Source organism: Coregonus clupeaformis, chromosome 21, assembly GCF_020615455.1.
Source record: "Coregonus clupeaformis isolate EN_2021a chromosome 21, ASM2061545v1, whole genome shotgun sequence".
NCBI lineage: Eukaryota > Metazoa > Chordata > Actinopteri > Salmoniformes > Salmonidae > Coregonus > Coregonus clupeaformis.
The window spans coordinates 45,271,131-45,293,564 of record NC_059212.1 but is presented as its reverse complement, the minus strand read 5'-3'; the positions used below and the strand labels follow the sequence as shown (position 1 = coordinate 45,293,564).

The 22,434-nt window shown below is 45.0% G+C and overlaps 1 protein-coding gene across 1 annotated transcript in view; it reads left to right on the top strand.

Moving 5' to 3' along the window:
* ralbp1 (ralA binding protein 1) overlaps positions 1 to 22,434 on the top strand; it is a 45,718-nt gene that overhangs the window by 14,172 nt on the left and 9,112 nt on the right. Inside the window, exons 9-11 of the mRNA XM_041842970.1 lie at positions 13,523 to 13,654; positions 17,538 to 17,648; positions 22,017 to 22,138. Coding sequence (XP_041698904.1) covers positions 13,523 to 13,654; positions 17,538 to 17,648; positions 22,017 to 22,138 — 365 coding nt within the window. The remainder of the gene's footprint in view (positions 1 to 13,522; positions 13,655 to 17,537; positions 17,649 to 22,016; positions 22,139 to 22,434) is intronic.

The window sequence follows — 22,434 nt, the reverse complement described above, 5'->3', positions numbered from 1 at the left end:
CAAAGCCCCCCTCTATCTTGTACTTGCATAAATGCTTCTTTGCAATTCTGGCTGCCTTGTTATCCCATAAAAATGGAGTTACTATTGAATCCAGTTTCTTAAAATAGCTTTGTGGTATGAAATTGGGTAGACATTGGAAGAGGTAAAGAAACCTGGGTAGGACAACCATTTTAATAGCGTTTATACGACCAACCAAGGAAATAGGCAGAGTTTTCCAGAAATCTATATTTTGTTTAAGCTGATATATTTTCATGTCCCAATTCACTTTCAATAGCTGGTCAAGGTCTCTTGTCACTACAATGCCAAGGCTTGTGAACTTGTCCCTCACTGTTCTAAGCGGGGTAGATTGCAGAAATTGCATATCCACAGGCCGTGATATTGGCATCATCTCACTTTTTTGCCAGTTTATCTTGTAGCCAGAGAAGGAGCCGAATGTGTTTATCAAGTTAAGTAATGGTGGAATAGACGTTTTAGGCTTGGACAAAAACAAAAGAACATCGTCTGCATATAGGGAAATTTTGTGCTGTGTGTCTTTTATTTTAACAGAAGCTATATCGGCACATGCCCGAATGCGCGTAGCAAGGGGTTCCATGGCTATAGCGAAGAGAGCAGGCGAAATAGGGCACCCCTGTCGGCACCCCTTGAACAGGCGGAATGACTGCGACATTTCCTGATTGGTCACCACGGACGCCATTGGGTGTGCATAAATAATTCTTATCCAATTAATAAATTCCTTTCCAAATCCGAAATGCTCCAGAACCGACATCATATACTTCCACTCAATCTGATCAAACGCCTTCTCTGCATCAAGAGCTATTACCACTGCCTCAACTTTATGATCATGATACATTACGTTGAAAAGGCGTCTCAAATTGTAGTATATATGTCGGCCCGGGATAAAACCTGTCTGGTCAGGGTGTATGATGTCGGAAATATATTTTTTTCAATCGGTTTGCCAATATCTTTGTCAACACCTTGTTTTCTATGGGGAGTAACGACACGGGGCGATACGACGACATCTCCATGGAATCTCTATCTTTTTTCAAGATCAGGGCTATTGTAGCCTCATACAGTGTTTGCGGGAGTTTGGTATTTTCTTTGGATTGTTGAAACATTCGCAGCATAAGTGGAGATAGACTAGCGCAGTACTTCTTATAGAATTCTATTACATATCCATCGGGCCCAGGGGCCTTGCTGTTTGGAAATTGTGCTATCGCTGTGTTAATTTCATCTAAGGTTATCCCTGCATCGAGTGCGGCAGCTGCCCCCTGTCTAGTTTAGGAAGTTCACAATCAGCGAGAAAGCGTTCCATAGTTTGTGGATCAGTAGCATCGCATTTTGATTGGTATAGCTCTGAGTAAAACTGTGCAAAGCATTTATTAATGTCCTGCGGATCTGTTACTATTTTACCCTTCTTGTCTTTTATTTTGTGAATAGCTCTAGATGCTTGTACATGCCTTAGCTGTCTTGCTAATAATTTATGTGGTTTGTCCCCCAGTTCAAAATAACTTTGTTGCGTTCTAGCAAGTAAAGAGCCCACCCGTTTCGAAAGGATGGTATTGTATTCATACTTTAACTTTGTGATCTTCTCAAGGACTGTATACGAGGAATTTGTCCTAAAAACGTTCTCCTGTTCCCCTAACTCTCTTTCAATTTCTCTCAGCCTAGTATTGGCACGTTTCTTCGTCTCTGATGTATAAGAAATAATGTAACCTCTAATCACAGCCTTTAGAGATTCCCAAAGGGTGGAGTCGTCAACATCCCCCGTGTCGTTAGTACTGAGGAAAAAGGCAATCTGCTCCTCCAAATACTGACAAAAAGCCTCATCTTTCAACAGGTATGCGTCTAAGCGCCACGGTCGCCGACCTGTCGACATATTGTCGAGTTTCAGCACCATGGACAGAGGAGAGTGGTCCGTAATTAGAATGGGGTGATAGGTAACCGACTCAGCTGCTGAGATTAGTTTGGAGTCCAACAAAAAAATAGTCAATTCTGGAATATGATTTATGAACTGATGAGAAGAAAGAATAATCCCTGTCTGTTGGGTGCGTCAGTCTCCAAATATCGACAATGTTAAGGTTTGTCATCAATGTATTTAGACAGACACTGGCATTTGATTGTTGAAGTGACCTTGATAGCTGTTTATCTAAAAGAGGGTCTAACGTACAGTTAAAGTCACCTCCAACAATAACACTTGTATCCGAGATATTTGGTATGGCCTTAAATACCCTTTGAAAAAATAATGGATCATCGAAGTTGGGTCCATATAAATTGACCAAGGTTATTGGTTTTGAATTCAGTGTACCAGCCACAATAATATACCGACCATTAGGATCTGAAATCGAGGTTGAGTAAACAAAAGGAATGTTTTTCCTTATCAGGATTGCTACCCCTCTCGCTTTTGCATCAAAGTTAGACTGGTATATCTGACCGATCCAGCCGACTCGTAGCTTGGCCTGCGCGGGCGTTTAATATGAGTTTCTTGAAGAAGCACTATGTCAGCACCCAGTGATTTAAGATGAGAAAAAACCTTAGCTCGTTTCACGACATGCCCTAATCCATTACAGTTCCAGCTGACTATCTTTATTCCACCTGGTCTACTCTGTGCTCGGTCACTATGTGGCATTTCTTATTTTAAAGCAAATTGCTGCTGTCATACAAAACCCAGAAGAAAAACGTCCCGCCGTGCGGAGCTTGTCATGCCACCTGTACTAATAAACGTGAACATAAAACACAGACCCCAACCCCCCTCCCGTCCCTTTACTGAGTGACTTCCCCAAACGAAGCACTCCTTGGCTAACACACAAACGTTAGGGTGTCTAGACATAAAGCTTGAACTAACTCGTCGTCTATAGATGCTCCGCATATAAACTAATATTAAATAACACTTAACTTAACTCTCATGTTAGGGGGTGAGTGGCGCTAAAACATGACATGCCAAACAATGCTATATTAGCCACAACATCTCACCTATCCTATAAGTCCCAATTTCTGATTGAAAAGACATAGGCCGGAAATTCAATTCACACACATTCCTGGCCTGTATTTGGCCATTTAGCCTGCTGGCACAGCCGTTCTGTATCCTCAGCCGGGGAGCTTGCTTGTCAAGAACAGATCTGCCTCTTTTGCGTTGTCAAACGTACGTGTTGATCCCTCGACTGTCACCTTAAACCGGGCTGGGAAGAGGAATCCATATCGGATGTTGGCCGCCCTGCATTTGTTGCGTACCTCATCATACTCTTTCCGTTGGTTCCTCACCTCCAAGGTAAGATCTGGGTAGAAAGACACCCTGGCTCCGTTGTAGTTAAGGGGGAACTTTTGACTAGCCAGCTTGAGGATGAGATCCCTGGTGTGGGGATAGTGCAGCCTTACAATGAATGGCCTTGGTGGCCCGCCCTTGGCCGGCTTCGTTGCCTGTGCTCTGTGTGCGCGGTCGATCAGGATGGCCGTTTTGAAGTGTTCACTCCCCAGCAATGCCGGTATCAGCTCCGAGACAAATTCAGTGGGTTTCCCTTTCTCCGTGTCCTCCTGGATCCCACATATTCGGATGTTCTGGCGTCTTGAATGCGACTCGAGCATTTCCAGTCGGGCCTTCAGGGTTTTGTTGTCATTTTTGAACGTTGCGCACTGTTTCTCTATGTCCTGTAGCCTGGCCTCGTGATCGATTGTCGTCTGCTCAACCTCGTGCACCCTTCCCTTAGTTGCCTTCACAGTTTCGGCCAAAGTCCCAATACTCTTTGAGATATCAGCCAACCTTGTGTCCACCTTCTTGCTTAGTGCGTTTATGGCAGCCAGTATGTCACTTTGAGTAGGATCTGTGGGGAACTCTTGGAAGCTAGCCTCTTCAGCTAGCTCCTCGTGGGTCGGCGACGTTGAAATTGGTTTGTTGTCTATCTCATTCCAATTATCTTGTTTAGCGCCCCCTTTTTTGTTGCCTTTTCCCTTTGTCATATTTGTTTGAAGTTATAGGTTGTGAGAGGTTAAGATAAATATTAATTTGTTTCAAAATTGAGCGGAGCTCTAGCAATGCACGTCTACTCCATAGCACGCTCTCTAGCGCCCCCAAAAGGCTTCTTAACAGCTTCTACCCCCAAGACATCAGACTGCAGAACAGTTCATCAAATGGCCACCCAGACTATTTACATTGACCCTTTTTTGCACTGACTCTTACGCCGACTCTATGTACACTCACTGGACTCCACCCACACACTCACTGGACTCCACCCACACACTCACTGGACTCCGCCCACACACTCACTGGACTCCACCCACACACTCACTGGACTCCACCCACACACTCACTGGACTCCACCCACACACTCACTGGACTCCACCCACACACTCACTGGACTCCACCCACACACTCACTGGACTCCACCCACACACTCACTGGACTCCACCCACACACTCACTGGACACCACCCACACACTCACTGGACTCCACCCACACACTCACTGGACTCCACCCACACACTCACTGGACTCCACCCACACACTCACTGGACTCCACCCACACACTCGCACATACTGACACTCCAACGCACGCCGCTACTCTGTTTATTATCTATCTCTGATTACCTAGTCACTTTTACCCCTACCTACATGTACATATTACCTCAACTACCTTGTACCCCTGCACATTGTACGGGTACACCTTGTATATAGCCTCGTTATTGTTAGTGTGATCACGAAGCAACACACTACTGTTATTCCTCATACTTCTATTATTATTGATGATGTATTATTATTAAATATGTATTATTATTTATTATTCCCACAAATCACAAACCTCGTAAAAATCATTCTATTAGCTATTATACCTTTTACAATACTCAACTTTTTGTAACTACAAAAACTCTAATTAGTTAACGTGGTGTTTCAAAACTAAACTTAATTGCCTAGCAACCAGTTTTAGATGAACAAGTAACTCGTTTTATGCAAATGTTGTTAAAATAAGGCTTGTAAATTCAATACCTGATGTTTTTCACTGCAAAAGCTAGCTCAGTTTTTTTAAAGAAAACTACTGACCACTACTACTGACCACAACCACACAACTACTAATCACAAATACTGACCACAACATAACTACTGACCACAACATAACTACTGACCATAACTACTGACCACAACACAGCTGACCGCAACTACTGACCACAACCACACAACTACTGACCACAACCACACAACTACTGACCACAACCACACAACTACTGACCACAACCACACATACTGACCACAACCACACAACTACTGACCACAACAACTGAACAACACAACTACTTTTTTTTACCTTTTATTTTGACAGGGAAGTCATACCGACACTCTAGGGTCTCTTTTTCAGATGAGCCCTGCATAAATACATCGAACATGTATACAATATTGTCACGAGAATTTCTATAAACATACAAATTAATCTATCAATCCACCCTTTGACTAAATTTTTACACCCTCAGGATAAATGTATTTACAAGCATGATTACATTTTAGTCATTTAGCAGACGCTCTTATCCAGAGCGACTTACAGTTAGTGAGTGCATACATTATTATTATTATTTTATTTTTTATTTTTTTCATACTGGCCCCCCGTGGGAATCGAACCCACAACCCTGGCGTTGCAAACGCCATGCTCTACCAACTGAGCATTTACATTTTTTACATTTTAGTCATTTAGCAGACGCTCTTATCCAGAGCGACTTACAGTTAGTGAATACATATCTTTTTTTTTATACTGGCCCCCCGTGGGAATCAAACCCACAACCCTGGCGTTGCAAACGCCATGCTCTATCAACTGAGCTACATCCCTGCCGGCCATTCCCTCCCCTACCCTGGACGACGCTGGGCCAATTGTGCACCGCCCCATGGGTCTCCCGGTCACGGCCGGCTACGACAGAGCCTGGATTCGAACCAGGATCTCTAGTGGCACAGCTAGCACTGCGATGCAGTGCCTTAGACCACTCGGGAGACTGATTAACCTCAGAGATTAGTTCTATCAACTACTTTTCAATCATAGGTCTTCTTTTTGAGATTTTCCCTATGATCTTCACACGTCAGAACCAATAAAAGTTGTATCTAATTGTAGGTTATCAGGGTCAAAGTCCTCGTTATCCACCAAGCCTGGAGAATCGTTTTTCACATTCCACTGGTCAGAGTCCGGATTCCGTCCATATCCCATCTGTTGAGACACTGCATTCTCCAACGCCTTACTCACCAACGCTCGGACACAGGGAATAAGACAACAACCACATGAAACAAGAATACCCATACAAGCGCTAACTGCCTCCAAAATTGAGGCTACTATGCTTTTCCATTTCCCAAACATTTCATCAAACCATCTGTTCACAGAGGTATTGATTCCAGAATTCTCAGCCCACTCTTCGCTTAAAGCTGTTAACCCCATCAGAGCTCTTGCTGTGTTGTTGGGGATAAATGTGCAACAATGGCCCCCCACCTTTCTGCAGACACCGCCCTTTTCTGCCAGCCACATATCTAGAGCCAACCTATTTTGCCAAGTCATGATCGAGGTGGTGGATAATTGATCTGAGATTCCCCTCACTGCATCTCTAGTGTGGTTCACAAACCGTTGTTGGCTGTAAAATATATATATACAGTGGGGAGAACAAGTATTTGATACACTGCCGATTTTGCAGGTTTTCCTACTTACAAAGCATGTAGAGGTCTGTAATTTTTATCATAGGTACACTTCAACTGTGAGAGACGGAATCTAAAACAAAAATCCAAAAAATCACATTGTATGATTTTTAAGTAATTAATTTGCTTTTTATTGCATGACATAAGTATTTGATCACCTACCAACCAGTAAGAATTCCGGCTCTCACAGACCTGTTAGTTTTTCTTTAAGAAGCCCTCCGGTTCTCCACTCATTACCTGTATTAACTGCACCTGTTTGAACTCGTTACCTGTATAAAAGACACCTGTCCACACACTCAATCAAACAGACTCCAACCTCTCCACAATGGCCAAGACCAGATAGCTGTGTAAGGACATCAGGGATAAAATTGTAGACCTGCACAAGGCTGGGATGGGCTACAGGACAATAGGCAAGCAGCTTGGTGAGAAGGCAACAACTGTTGGCGCAATTATTAGAAAATGGAAGAAGTTCAAGATGACGGTCAATCACCCTCGGTCTGGGGCTCCATGCAAGATCTCACCTCGTGGGGCATCAAAGATCATGAGGAAGGTGAGGGGTCAGCCCAGAACTACACGGCAGGACCTGGTCAATGACCTGAAGAGAGCTGGGACCACAGTCTCAAAGAAAACCATTAGTAACACACTACGCCGTCATGGATTAAAATCCTGCAGCGCATGCAAGGTCCGCCTGCTCAAGCCAGCGCATGTCCAGGCCCATCTGAAGTTTACCAATGACCATCTGGATGATCCAGAGGAGGAATGGGAGAAGGTCATGTGGTCTGATGAGACAAAAATATAGCTTTTTGGTCTAAACTCCACTCGCCGTGTTTGGAGGAAGAAGGATGAGTACAACCCCAATAACACCATCCCAACCGTGAAGCATGGAGGTGGAAACATCATTCTTTGGGGATGCTCTTCTGCAAAGGGGACAGGACGACTGCACCGTATTGATGGGAGGATGGATGGGGCCATGTATCGCGAGATCTTGGCCAACAACCTCCTTCCCTCAGTAAGAGCATTGAAGATGGGTCGTGGCTGGGTCTTCCAGCATGACAACGACCCGAAACACACAGCCAGGGCAACTAAGGAGTGGCTCCGTAAGAAGCATCTCAAGGTCCTGGAGTGGCCTAGCCAGTCTCCAGACCTGAACCCAATAGAACATCTTTGGAGGGAGCTGAAAGTCCGTATTGCCCAGCGACAGCCCCGAAACCTGAAGGATCTGGAGAAGGTCTGTATGGAGGAGTGGGCCAAAATCCCTGCTGCAGTGTGTGCAAACCTGGTCAAGACCTACAGGAAACGTATGATCTCTGTAATTGCAAACAAAGGTTTCTGTACCAAATATTAAGTTCTGCTTTTCTGATGTATCAAATACTTATGTCATGCAATAAAATGCTAATTAATTACTTAAAAATCATACAATGTGATTTTCTGGATTTTTTTTTAGATTCCGTCTCTCACAGTTGAAGTGTACCTATGATAAAAATTACAGACCTCTACATGCTTTGTAAGTAGGAAAACCTGCAAAATCGGGCAGTGTATCAAATACTTATTCTCCCCACTGTGTGTGTGTGTGTGTGTGTATATGTATATATATATATGTATGTGTGTGTATATATATATATATATATATATATATATATAATTAATCCAATCCACATTTGTATTGATTATTACCCACCAACAGAAGTAAATCCTTCCCCTACTTGATTCATAGCTTTGTATTCATCCGGTAACCCCATTGGTATCCCAAATGTATCCATCCAAATAGGGCTATTCTCCTTCTGGTCAAAACTCCTCCTATGTCTGTTTAACCCCTTCCTTGGTTTCTGGTGACTAATTCCAACTGGCTGAACCGGTAGAACCGGGGAGCCGGTACCTACCCAGCCTTTTGTCAATATCTGCCTTATACGGCCTTTACTGGCACACGCCCACCACACATCGGTTACAGGGCTGTAAGGTTCAGACTTCTCTCCTGTGCTTCCAAACCTGAGTCAGTCACATTACTACTACTACTACTACTTCCAATTGATAATTGGTGATGTCTTTGTTTCTCTTTACCCCCCCCCATCTGGATGTCCAGTCCCGCCCGGTCTCATATCCCCGTCCCCAAGTGTGTTTAAACACTTGAGTCCAGGAACAATCCACCGTGGGGCCCGAACACAAATATGATGGAGTTTTATTCCATTCCGTTGCTTGTTGACATTTACCCGTTGGCTACGTCCCTAACCCTTATTTTGAATCCTACATTCTGCCCTTCTCTGACTCCTATTTTGTAGGTCACTCGTCGGGTCGTTTCTCTAAAAAGTATTTGATCCCCTGCTGATTTCATGTGCCTGTGTTTTGTGTTGCTTCTCAGGCCTCGCTGTTCCACAAGGTGTATTTTTATAAGGTGTATTTTTTTGTTGTTGTGTGATAACACAAAGCAGGTGCTTTCATTTGAATGTCAAGACGAGGACGGTTAAACTGGTGTCATTCGCCTTTTAAGGTAGACATCCATAACACACTGGTTCTTACTTTAGCTGCTTCGATGCAGCGTTTTAATAGCTGTTAGGCTATACTTTTTAAACTCTAAGCATTTTTTAAAGTTGCATAATCAACATTGGAACATCGGTTTCAATGGTCACCAAATATTTACTTTTCTTTGGTTTTATTGATACTGTCTCACTGTGAACTTCTTCCACTACTATTCATAGTATTGCTTAGAGCCAGCTGAGCAAGCACACAATGTTTCTACTGAAACGTCCTTTTCTAGTTATTTATTGTGTTACTATTTTCAATTTTTTTATTTGCTATTTTTCTTACTTTTTATCTCTGCGTTGTTTGGAAAGTAAGTAAGCATTTCAAAGTAAAGTATACACCTGTTGTATTCCGCGACTTTGGCAAATAATAATTGATTTGATTTGGACAAGGAGCTCTTTTTATGGCTCTTTAATCACCACTTCATTAAGTCAAGATTCCTATTTGACTCAGCCACGCCTCCTTGCCCGTCCAACATTTCCTCATCTCCCACCCCTTCTAGTGCGACTATCCCCGATGCTCCTCCCTCTTTTTCCCCTGCCCCGCTACAAAGTTTCTCCCTGCAGGGGGTCACTGAGACCGAGGTGCTAAAGGAGCTCCTTAAACTAAACTCTGGGTCAGATGGTTTAGATCCTGTCTTCTTAAACTAGACTCTGGGTTAGATGGTTTAGACCCTGTCTTCTTAAACTAGACTCTGGGTCAGATGGTTTAGATCCTGTCTTCTTAAACTAGACTCTGGGTTAGATGGTTTAGACCCTGTCTTCTTAAACTAGACTCTGGGTCAGATGGTTTAGATCCTGTCTTCTTAAACTAGACTCTGCGTCAGATGGTTTAGATCCTGTCTTCTTAAACTAGACTCTGGGTCAGATGGTTTAGACCCTGTCTTCTTAAACTAGACTCTGGGTCAGATGGTTTAGATCCTGTCTTCTTAAACTAAACTCTGGGTCAGATGGTTTAGATCCTGTCTTCTTAAACTAGACTCTGGGTCAGATGGTTTAGATCCTGTCTTCTTAAACTAGACTCTGGGTCAGATGGTTTAGACCCTGTCTTCTTTAAGGTTGCATCCCTTATCATCACCAAGCCTGTCTCTGACCTTTTTAACCTCTCTCCTCTCTGGTGAGGTTCCCAGTGCTTGGAAGGCAGCCACGGTGCGTCCTTTATTTAAAAAGGGGAGATCAAGCTGATTCTACAGTGAGGGAAAAAGTATTTGATCCCCTGCTGATTTTGTACGTTTGCCCACTGACAAAAACATGATCAGTCTATAATTTTAATGGTAGGTTTATTTGAACAGTGAAAAACGCATGTCAAAAATGTTATAAATTGATTTTGCATTTCAATGAGGGAAATAAGTATTTGACCCCTCTGCAAAACATGACTTAGTACTTGGTGGCAAAACCCTTGTTGGCAATCAGATGTTTCTTGTAGTTGGCCACCAGGTTTGCACACATCTCAGGAGGGATTTTGTCCCACTCCTCTTTGCAGATCTTCTCCAAGTCATTAAGGTTTCTAGGCTGACGTTTGGCAACTCGAACCTTCAGCTCCCTCCACAGATGTTCTATGGGATTAAGGTCTGGAGACTGGCTAGGCCACTCCAGGACCTTAATGTGCTTCTTCTTGAGCCACTCTTTTGTTGCCTTGGCCGTGTGTTTTGGGTCATTGTCATGTTGGAATACCGTTCCATGACCCATTTTCAATGCCCTGGCTGAGGGAAGGTGGTTCTCACCCAAGATTTGACGGTACATGGCCCCGTCCATCGTCCCTTTGATGCGGTGAAGTTGTCCTGTCCCCTTAGCAGAAAAACAACCCCAAAGCATAATGTTTCCACCTCCATGTTTGAGGGTGGGGATGGTGTTCTTGGGGTCATAGGCAGCATTCCTCCTCCTCCAAACACGGCGAGTTGAGTTGATGCCAACAAGCTCGATTTTGGTCTCATCTGACCACAACACTTTCACCCAGTTCTCCTCTGAATCATTCAGATGTTCATTGGCAAACTTCAGACGACCCTGTAGGGGGGACCTTGCGGGCGCAGCAGGATTTCAGTCCTTCACGGCGTAGTTCACCAATTGTTTTCTTGGTGACTATGGTCCCAGCTGCCTTGAGATCATTGACAAGATCGTCCCGTGTACTTCTGGGCTGATTCCTCACCATTCTCATGATCATTGCAACTCCACGAGGTGAGATCTTGCATGGATCCCCAGGCCGAGGGAGATTGACAGTTCTTTTGTGTTTCTTCCATTTGCGAATAATCGCACCAACTGTTGTCACCTTCTCACCAAGCTGCTTGGCGATGGTCTTGTAGCCCATTCCAGCCTTGTGTAGGTCTACAATCTTGTCCCTGACATCCTTGGAGAGCTCTTTTGGTCTTGGCCATGGTGGAGAGTTTGGAATCTGATTGATTGATTGCTTCTGTGGACAGGTGTCTTTTATACAGTATACTGTATAAAAGACACCTGGGAGCCAGAAATCTTTCTGATTGAGAGGGGGTCAAATACTTTTTATAACATTTCAATTCAATTTATAACATTTCTGACATGCGTTTTTCTGAATTTTTTTGTTGTTATTCTGTCTCTCACTGTTCAAATAAACCTACCATTAAAATTATAGACTGATCATGTCTTTGTCAGTGGGCAAACGTACAAAATCAGCAGGGGATCAAATACTTTTTTCCCTCACTGTAACTGTTATAGGCCAATGTCTCTTGCCCTGTTTATCAAAACTTGGCAATAATCAACTGACTGTTCTTGATGTCTATAGTATTCTGTCTTGTACGCAATCTGGTTTCCGCACAGGTTATGGATGTGTCACTGCAACCTTAAAGGTCCTAAATGATGTCACCACTGCCCTTGACTCTAAGCAATGTTGTGCTGCTATTTTTATTGACTTGGCCAAAGCTTTTGATACGGTAGACCGTTCCATCCTTGTGGGCCGGCTAAGGAGTATTGGTGCCTCTGAGGGGTCTTTGGTCTGGTTTGCTAACTACCTCTCTCAAAGAGTGCAGTGTATAAAGTCAGAACTTCTGCTGTCTCAGCCACTGCCTGTCAGCAAGGGTGTACCCCAAGGCTCGATCCTAGGCCCCACACTCTTCTCAATTTACATCAACAACACAGCTCAGGCAGTAGGAAGCTCTCTCACCCACTTGTATGCAGATGATACAGTCTGAAACTCAGCTGGCCCCTCCCTGGATTTTGTGTTAAACGCTCTACAACAAAGCTTTCTTAGTGTCCAACAAGCTTTCTCTGCCCTTAACCTTGTTCTGAACACCTCCAAAACAAAGGTCATGTGGTTTGGTAAGAAGAATGCCCCTCTCCCCACCGGTGTGATTACTACCTCTGAGGGTTTAGAGCTTGAGGTAGTCACCTCATACAAGTACTTGGGAGTACGGCTAGACGGTACACTGTCCTTCTCTCAGCACATATCAAAGCTGCAGGCTGAGGTTATATCTAGACTTGGTTTCCTCTATCGTAATCCAATTTGTAAGTCGCTCTGGATAAGAGCGTCTGCTAAATGACGTAAATGTAATTGCTACTCTTTCACCCCAGCTGCCAAACTAACCCTGATTCAGATGACCATCCTACCCATGCTAGATTACGGAGACGTCATTTATAGATCTGCAGGTAAGGGTGCTCTCGAGCGGCTAGATGTTCTTTACCATTCGGCCATCAGATTTGCCACCAATGCTCCTTATAGGACACATCACTGCACTCTGTACTCCTCTGTAAACTGGCCATCTCTGTATACCCGGCGCAAGACCCACTGGCTGATGCTATCTGAGATACCTACTGCAGCCCTCATCCTCCACATACAACACCCGTTCTGCCAGTCACATTCTGTTAAAGGTCCCCAAAGCACACACATCCCTGGGTCGCTCCTCTTTTCAGTTCGCTGCAGCTAGCGACTGGAACGAGCTGCAAAAAAACACTCAAACTGGACAGTTTTATCTCCATCTCTTCATTGAAAGACTCAAACATGGACACTCTTACTGACAGTTGTGGCTGCTTTGCGTGATGTTTTTGTCTCTACCATTTTGTCCTTCGGGTTCTGAGGAGTATTTCTGTCTGTAATAAAGCCCTTTTGTGGGGAAAAACTCAAACTGGCTCCGCAGTGGGTGGGCCTATGCCCTCCCAGGTCCACCCATGGCTGCGCCCCTGCCCAGTTATGTGAAATACATAAATGATGGCCTAATTTATTTATTTAAATTGACCGATTTCCTTCTAAATGCTGTAACTCAGTAAAACCTTTGAAATGGTTGCATGTTGCGTTTTTATATTTCTGTTCAGTAGACATATTGTGTGGTTGAGAAACCCAGCTATATTAAAGGTTAATATAATTCTGTATGAAAATGTGTCTCCCCCCCCAGGAGTTCCTGTTGAACTGCCTCCACAGGGACCTCCAGGCTGGGGTGAAGGATCTATCTAAAGAGGAGAGGCTCTGGGAGGTTCAACGCATCCTCACGGCTTTAAAACGCAAACTACGGGAAGCCAAGAGACAGGCAAGATACACACACACACACACACACACACACACACACACACACACACACCATACAGTGCATTCGGGAAAGTATTCAGACTCCTTCACGTTTCCACATTTTGTTTTACGTCACAGCCTTATTCTAAAATGGATTACATAAAAAAAATGATCCTCATCAATCTACACACAAGAAGAAGAAGTTGATCCCTCAGCTGCTTGACGAAATCTTCCATCACCTCTGTGACAATGCCGCGGCCTGGTCCCTCTGCCTGTCCTCTGTGACAATGCTGCGGCCTGGTCCCTCTGCCGGTCCTCTGTGACAATGCTGCGGCCTTGTCCCTCAGCCTGTCCTCTGTGACAATGCTGCGGCCTGGTCCCTCTGCCTGTCCTCTGTGATAATGCCGCGGCCTAGTCCCTCAGCCGGTCGTTTCTTCAGTGTGCTGAAGTGCAGCAACCTTCCAGATGACAAGTACCAAATCCAACAACTCAAGCTTCCTAGTAAAGGCCTCAAGTTGTTCCACCGAGTCCACGACTGTTTTCCCTCTTCCTTGTAACTGGAGATTTAACCCGTTTTAAGTGACAGAATATGTCAGCCCAAAAAAAGCTGTGTGTTTCTGGGTCGGGCCTCTGTCTGGGTCGGGCCTCTGTCTGGGTCGGGCCTCTGTCTGGGTCGGGCCTCTGTCTGGGTCGGGCCTCTGTCTGGGTCGGGCCTCTGTCTGGGTCGGGCCTCTGTCTGGGTCGGGCCTCTGTCTGGGTCGGGCCTCTGTCTGGGTCGGGCCTCTGTCTGGGTCGGGCCTCTGTCTGGGTCGGGCCTCTGTCTGGGTCGGGCCTCTGTCTGGGTCGGGCCTCTGTCTGGGTCGGGCCTCTGTCTGGGTCGGGCCTCTGTCTGGGTCGGGCCTCTGTCTGGGGAGGGAAGAACACTCTGAAAGTTCCATGCTTAGATTCATAATGACGTCTGAGATTGAGTTATTTGCAAACAGCGACGTTTTCATTGCAAATAAGACACACTGGCTTCGATTTTCATGATCCTCCTTTCTTTTTTATACTTTTTGAGTGCAACAAAAAAAAACTGCAAACATTTCTCTCCACCCCCATGGCAAAATGAGTAGAATTGCATGAAATTAGTTATAAAACTGCAAAAACGTTCTCTATTCCCCATGGAAAATGTGTAGAATTGCAGGATATTAACTTTCAAACTTCAAATTTCGCTTAGGACTCCCAAAACTTTAGGGCAGACTGTATGTATGGATATGGATGTGTGTATGCAGATCCACGAGCCACTGCGGCCTCCCGTGATGACTTCAGATTATCTGTCCAGAAAAATAACAGAGGACGTTGACATAAAGATATTCTCAGTATAAACTATTCAGGCATCAACTCTTTGCCTATAACCAAACTCAGGTATGGCTCTACTCTAGCCAACCTGTTGCCTACCCAGCCTGCTCTCCTCCCAGGCAAAGGCCAACTGAGCACCTAAGGAACTCCCTTCCTCTAGGAATGTTCCCTCATGATAACCCCAAAACACATTTCTACCATAACTGCATAATTTTCCATGGACATATAACATCATAATCAACGGTTTTACATAAAACCCACACTTCAATAACATGCGCTGACCAGCTGTCAAGAGTCTTCACTAACGTTTTCAACCTATCCCTGGCCCGGTCTATAATACCAACTTCCTTCATGCAGAACCCCCCCATAGTTCCTGTGCCCAAGAACGCCATGGTAACCTGCCTAAATTACTTTTGCCCTGTAGCACTCGCATGTATAGCCGTGAAAGGCTGGTCATGGCTCATCAACGTTTTCATCCCAGACACCCTGGACCCAGACCAAGTCGCATACCTCTCCATATCGCACTCCACACTGCCCTCACCTACCTGGACAAGAGGAATACCTATGTAAGAATGCTGTTCATTGACTACAGCTCAGCGTTCAACACCATAGTGCCCTCAAAGCTCATCACTAAGCTAAGGACCCTGGGACTAAACACCTCCCTCTGCAACTGGATCCTGGACTTCCTGATGGGCCGCCCCCCAGGTGGTAAGGGTAGGTAACAACACATCCGCCACGCTGACCATCAACACGGGGGCCCCTCAGGGGTGCGTGCTCAGTCCCCTCCTGTACTCCCTGTTCACCCATGAACGCGTGGCCGCGCACGACTCCAACACCATCAAGTTTGCTGATGACACGACGGTGGTAGGACTGATCACCAATGACGATGACGCAGCCTATAGGGAGGAGGTCAGAGACCTGGCAGTGTATACACAGAAATAACTGTTTAAAAAAATAATTCCTGTACTGCCAGTTCCTGTGGACAGTTGATCCTGTCCTGTCCCGAACTTGACAATAGAATTTCACTCCCAAGACCCTCGGGAGTCATGTTTCCTGTGTTATCCTTGCGAGTGTACCTTCGTATATACAGTCATTGTAGGGCTAGAGATTCCAAGCCTGTTCTATTCATTCTATTTCTATGTGTGCTGCCGCTGCTGCATTGTGGAGGTCATTGCCTAGGCAACCAAAGACTTGTTTACTAAAACAGACCTGCTCGTTTCAGCAAGAAGCAACACAGTTTCATCCCCCTTAAGAGTCCGTGTTATAGAGCAGAAACTCAAACCGCGCGAATTCCCGGCCGTTCCCGTCTTCAGTTAGCTGTTCGTTCCAAAATGACGGTTATTTCATTTATTTAATCCATAACCGTCAGTTACACGGTTATACAGTAGTTGTGCCAGCCCTAGTGTGCCACCTCTAGGAGTGTGAGACTAAGATAGCCCAGGAGATAGCCAGTCTCTCTAACCTGTGTGTGTGTGTGTCTCTAGGAGTGTGAGACTAAGATAGCCCAGGAGATAGCCAGTCTCTCTAACCTGTGTGTGTGTGTGTGCCTCTAGGAGTGTGAGACTAAGATAGCCCAGGAGATAGCCAGTCTCTCTAACCTGTGTGTGTGTGTGTGTACCTCTAGGAGTGTGAGACTAAGATAGCCCAGGAGATAGCCAGTCTCTCTAACCAGTGTGTGTGTGTGTGTGCCTCTAGGAGTGTGAGACTAAGATAGCCCAGGAGATAGCCAGTCTCTCTAACCTGTGTGTGTGTGTGTGTGTGTGTGTGCCTCTAGGAGTGTGAGACTAAGATAGCCCAGGAGATAGCCAGTCTCTCTAACCTGTGTGTGTGTGTGTGCCTCTAGGAGTGTGAGACTAAGATAGCCCAGGAGATAGCCAGTCTCTCTAACCTGTGTGTGTGTGTGCCTCTAGGAGTGTGAGACTAAGATAGCCCAGGAGATAGCCAGTCTCTCTAACCTGTGTGTGTGTGTGTGTGTGTGTGTCTCTAGGAGTGTGAGACTAAGATAGCCCAGGAGATAGCCAGTCTCTCTAACCTGTGTGTGTGTGTGTGTGTGTGTCTCTAGGAGTGTGAGACTAAGATAGCCCAGGAGATAGCCAGTCTCTCTAACCTGTGTGTGTGTGTGTGTGTGTGCCTCTAGGAGTGTGAGACTAAGATAGCCCAGGAGATAGCCAGTCTCTCTAACCTGTGTGTGTGTGTGTGTGTGTCTCTAGGAGTGTGAGACTAAGATAGCCCAGGAGATAGCCAGTCTCTCTAACCTGTGTGTGTGTGTCTCTAGGAGTGTGAGACTAAGATAGCCCAGGAGATAGCCAGTCTCTCTAACCTGTGTGTGTGTGTGTGTGTGTGTGTGTCTCTAGGAGTGTGAGACTAAGATAGCCCAGGAGATAGCCAGTCTCTCTAACCTGTGTGTGTGTGTGTGTGTGTGTCTCTAGGAGTGTGAGACTAAGATAGCCCAGGAGATAGCCAGTCTCTCTAACCTGTGTGTGTGTGTCTCTAGGAGTGTGAGACTAAGATAGCCCAGGAGATAGCCAGTCTCTCTAACCTGTGTGTGTGTGTGTGTGTGCCTCTAGGAGTGTGAGACTAAGATAGCCCAGGAGATAGCCAGTCTCTCTAAAGAAGACGTGTCTAAAGAAGAAATGACTGAGAACGAAGAAGAGGTGGTCAACATACTGCTGGCACAGGTATTACACACACACACACACACACAGGTAACACATGAAACATACTGCTGGCACAGGTAACACATCAACATACTGCTGGCACAGGTAACACATCAACATACTGCTGGCACAGGTAACACATCAACATACTGCTGGCACAGGTAACACATCAACATACTGCTGGCACAGGTAACACATCAACATACTGCTGGCACAGGTAACACACACACACAGGTAACACATGAACATTATGGAGTGTAAGTGATCTGCTGATGTACAGTTGAAGTCGGAAGTTTACATACACTTAGGTTGGGGTCATTAAAACTCGTTTTTTCAACCACTCCACAAATTTCTTGTTAACAAACTATAGTTTTGGCAAGTCGGTTAGGACATCTACTTTGTGCATGACACAAGTAATTTTTCCACCAATTGTTTACAGACAGATTATTTCACTTATAATTCACTGTATCACAATTCCAGTGGGTCAGAAGTTTACATACACTAAGTTGACTGTGCCTTTAAACAGCTTGGAAAATTCCAGAAAATGATGTCATGGCTTTAGAAGCTTCTGATAGGCTAATTGACATCATTTGAGTCAATTGGAGGTGTACCTGTGGATGTATTTCAAGGCCTACCTTCAAACTCAGTGTCTCTTTGCTTGACATCATGGGAAAATCAAAAGAAATCAGTCAAGACCTAAAAAAAAAGTTGTAGACCTCCACAAGTGTGGTTCATCCTTGGGAGCAATTTCCAAACGCCTGAAGGTACCACGTTCATCTGTACAAACAATAGTACGCAAGTATAAACACCATGGGACCACGCAGCCGTCATACCGCTCAGGAACGAGACGCGTTCTGTCTCCTAGAGATGAACGTACTTTGGTGCGAGAAGTGCAAATCAATCCCAGAACAACAGCAAAGGACATTTTTTTTAATTTTTTTATTTATTTCACCTTTATTTAACCAGGTAAGCCAGTTGAGAACAAGTTCTCATTTACAACTGCGACCTGGCCAAGATAAAGCAAAGCAGTGCGATAAAAACAACAACACAGAGTTACATATGGAATAAACAAAACATAAAGTAAAAAATACAACAGAAGATATATATACAGTGTGTGCGAATGTAGTAAATTATGGAGGTAAGGCAATAAATAGGCCATAGTGCAAAATAATTACAATTAGTATTAACACTGGAATGATAGATGTGCAAGAGATTATGTGCAAATAGAGATACTGTGGTGCAAATGAGCAAAATAAATAACAATATAGGGATGAGGTAGTTGGGTGGGCTAATTACAGAAGGGCTGTGTACAGGTGCAGTGATCGGTAAGGTGCTCTGACAACTGATGCTTAAAGTTAGTGAGGGAGATAAGTGTCTCCAGCTTCAGAGATTTTTTTGCAGTTTGTTCCAGTCATTGGCAGCAGAGAACTGGAAGGAATGGCGGCCAATGGAGGTGTTGGCTTTGGGGATGACCGGTGAGATATACCTGCTGGAACGCAGACTATGGGTGGGTGTTGCTATGGTGACCAATGAGCTAAGATAAGGCGGGGATTTGCCTAGCAGTGATTTATAGATGACCTGGAGCCAGTGGGTTTGGCGACGAATATGTAGTGAGGGCCAGCCAACGAGAGCGTACAGGTCACAATGGTGGGTAGTATATGGGGTTTTGGTGACAAAACGGATGCCACTGTGATAGACTACATCCAATTTGCTGAGTAGAGTGTTGGAAGCTATTTTGTAAATGACATCGCCGAAGTCAAGGATCGGTAGGATAGTCAGTTTTACGAGGGCATGTTTAGCAGCATGAGCGAAGAAGGCTTTGTTGCGAAATAGGAAGCCGATTCTAGATGTAACTTTGGATTGGAGATGCTTAATGTGAGTCTGGAAGGAGAGTTTACGGTCTAACCAGACACCTAGGTATTCGTAGTTGTCCACATATTCTAAGTCAGACCAGCCGAGAGTAGTGATTCTAGTCGGGCAGGCGGGTGCAAGCTAGTTTTACTAGCGTTTAAGAGCAGTTGGAGGCAACGGAAGGAGTGTTGTATGGCATTGAAGCTCGTTTGGAGGTTTGTTAACACAGTGTCCAATGAAGGGCCAGATGTATACAAAATGGTGTCGTCTGCGTAGAGGTGGATCAGAGTCACCAGCAGCAAGAGCGACATCGTTGATATACACAGAGAATAGAGTCGGCCCGAGAATTGAACCCTGTGGCACCCCGATAGAGACTGCCAGAGGTTCAGACAACAGGCCCTCCGATTTGACACATTGAACTCTATCTGAAAAGTAGTTGGTGAACCAGGCGAGGCGTTCATTTGAGAAACCAATGCTATTTAGTCTGCCAATAAGAATGTGGTGGTTGACAGAGTCGAAAGCCTTGGCCAGGTCAATGAAGACGGCTGCACAGTACTGTCTATTATCGATCGCGGTTATAATATTGTTTAGGACCTTGAGCGTGGCTGAGGTACACCCATGACCAGCTCGGAAACCAGATTGCATAGCGGAGAAGGTACGGTTGTATTCGAAAGGGTCGGTGATCTGTTTGTTAACTTGACTTTCAAATACTTTCGAAAGGCAGGGTAGGATGGATATAGGTCTGTAACAGTTTGGCTCTAGAGTGTCACCTCCTTTGAAGAGGGGGATGACCGCGGCAGCTTTCCAATCTCTGGGGATCTCAGACGATACGAAAGAGAGGTTGAAAAGGCTGGTAATAGGGGTTGCGACAATTTCGGCGGCTAGTTTTAGAAAGAAAGGGTCCAGATTATCTAGCCCTGCTGATTTGTAGGGGTCCAGATTTTGCAGCTCTTTCAGAACATCAGCTTTCTGAATTTGGGTGAAGGAGAAGCGGGGGGGGGGGCATGGGCAAGTTGCAGCGGAGGGTGCAGAGCTGGTGGCCGGGGTAGTGGTAGCCAGGTGGAAAGCATGGCCAGCCGTAGCAAAATGCTTGTTGAAATTTTCGATTATTGTAGATTTATCGGTGGTCACAGTGTTTCCTAGCCTCAGTGCAGTGGGCAGCTGGGAGGAGGTGCTCTTATTCTCCATGGACTTTACAGTGTCCCAAAACCTTTTGGAGTTAGTGCTACAGGATGCACATTTCTGTTTGAAAAAAGTTAGCCTTTGTTTTCCTAACTGATTTGTAATTTTGGTTCTTGACTTCCCTGAAAAGTTGCATATCGTGGGGCTGTTCGATGCTAATGCAGTACGCCACAGGATGTTTTTTTGCTGGTCAAGGGCAGTCAAGTCTTGGGGTGAACCAGGGGCTATATCTGTTCTTAGTTCTGTATTTTTTGAATGGGGCATGCTTATTTAAGATGGAGAGGAAAGCACTTTTAAAGAACAACCAGGCATCCTCTACTGACGGAATGAGGTCAATATCCATCCAGGATACCCGGGCCAGGTCAATTAGAAAGGCGTGCTCACTGAAGTGTTTTAGGGAGCGTTTGACAGTGATGAGGGGTGGTCGTTTGACCGCGGACCCATTGCACCGTGTGAAGATGCTGGAGGAAACAGGTACAAAAGTATCTATATCCACAGTAAAACGAGTCCTATATCAACATAACCTGAAAGGCCGCTCAGCAAGGAAGAAGCTACTGCTCCAAAACCGCCATAAAAAACCCAGACTACGGTTTGCAACTGCACATGGAGACAAAGATCGTACTTTTTGGAGAAATGTCCTCTGGTCTGATGAAACAAAAATAGAACTGTTTGGCCATAATGACCATCGTTATGTTTGGAGGAAAAACGGGAAGGCTTGCAAACCGAAGAACACCATCCCAACCGTGAAGCACGGGGGTGGCAGCATCATGCTGTGGGGGTGCTTTGCTGCAGGAGGGACTGGTGCACTTCACAAAATAGATGGCATCATGAGGAAGGAAAATTATGTGGATATATTGAAGCAACATAGTCAAGGTATTGGAGTGGCCATCACAAAGCCCTGACCTCAATCCTATAGAAAATTTGTGGGCAGAACTGAAAAGGCTTGTGCAAGCAATGAGGCCTACAAACCTGACTCAGTTACACCAGCTCTGTCAGGAGGAATGGGCCAAAATTCACCCAACTTATTGTGGGAAGCTTGTGGAAGGCTACCCAAAACGTTTGACCCAAGTTAAACAATTTAAAGTCAATGCTACCAAATTCTAATTGAGTGTATGTAAACTTCTGACCCACTGGGAATGTGATGAAATAAATAAAAGCTGAAATAAATCATTCTCTCTACATTTCACATTCTTAAAATAAAGTGGTGATCCTAACTGACCTAAGACAGGGAATTTTTACTAGGATTAAATGTCAGGAATTGTGAAAAACTGAGTTTAAATGTATTTGGCTAAGGTGTATGTAAACTTCCGACTTCAACTGTATGCTGAACAGTGCTTTTTCTACCTCCCTCTCCAGGAGAATGAGATCTTGACGGAGCAGGAGGAGCTGATATCTCTGGAGCAGGTGTTGAGGAGACAGATAGCTACAGAGAAGGAGGAGATCGAGAGGCTGAGGGCCGAGATCGCTGACATACAGAGGTCAGAACTCTAGCAGACAGTACTATGCGTTGTGAACAGTGTTCCCTCTAATTTTGGGGGGGCACTGAGCAAATTGTGAGCGAAAACTTGATCGTTGTGAGAATTTTGTTCAACTTCCAGCACGTGTTTACAGTGAACACTGAGGCTGTATCCTGACAGTTTTAGACAGTAGCCAACAGGCTGTATCCTGACAGTTTTAGACAGTAGCCAATAGGCTGTATCCTGACAGTTTTAGACAGTAGCCAACAGGCTGTATCCTTACAGTTTTAGACAGTAGCCAACAGGCTGTATCCTGG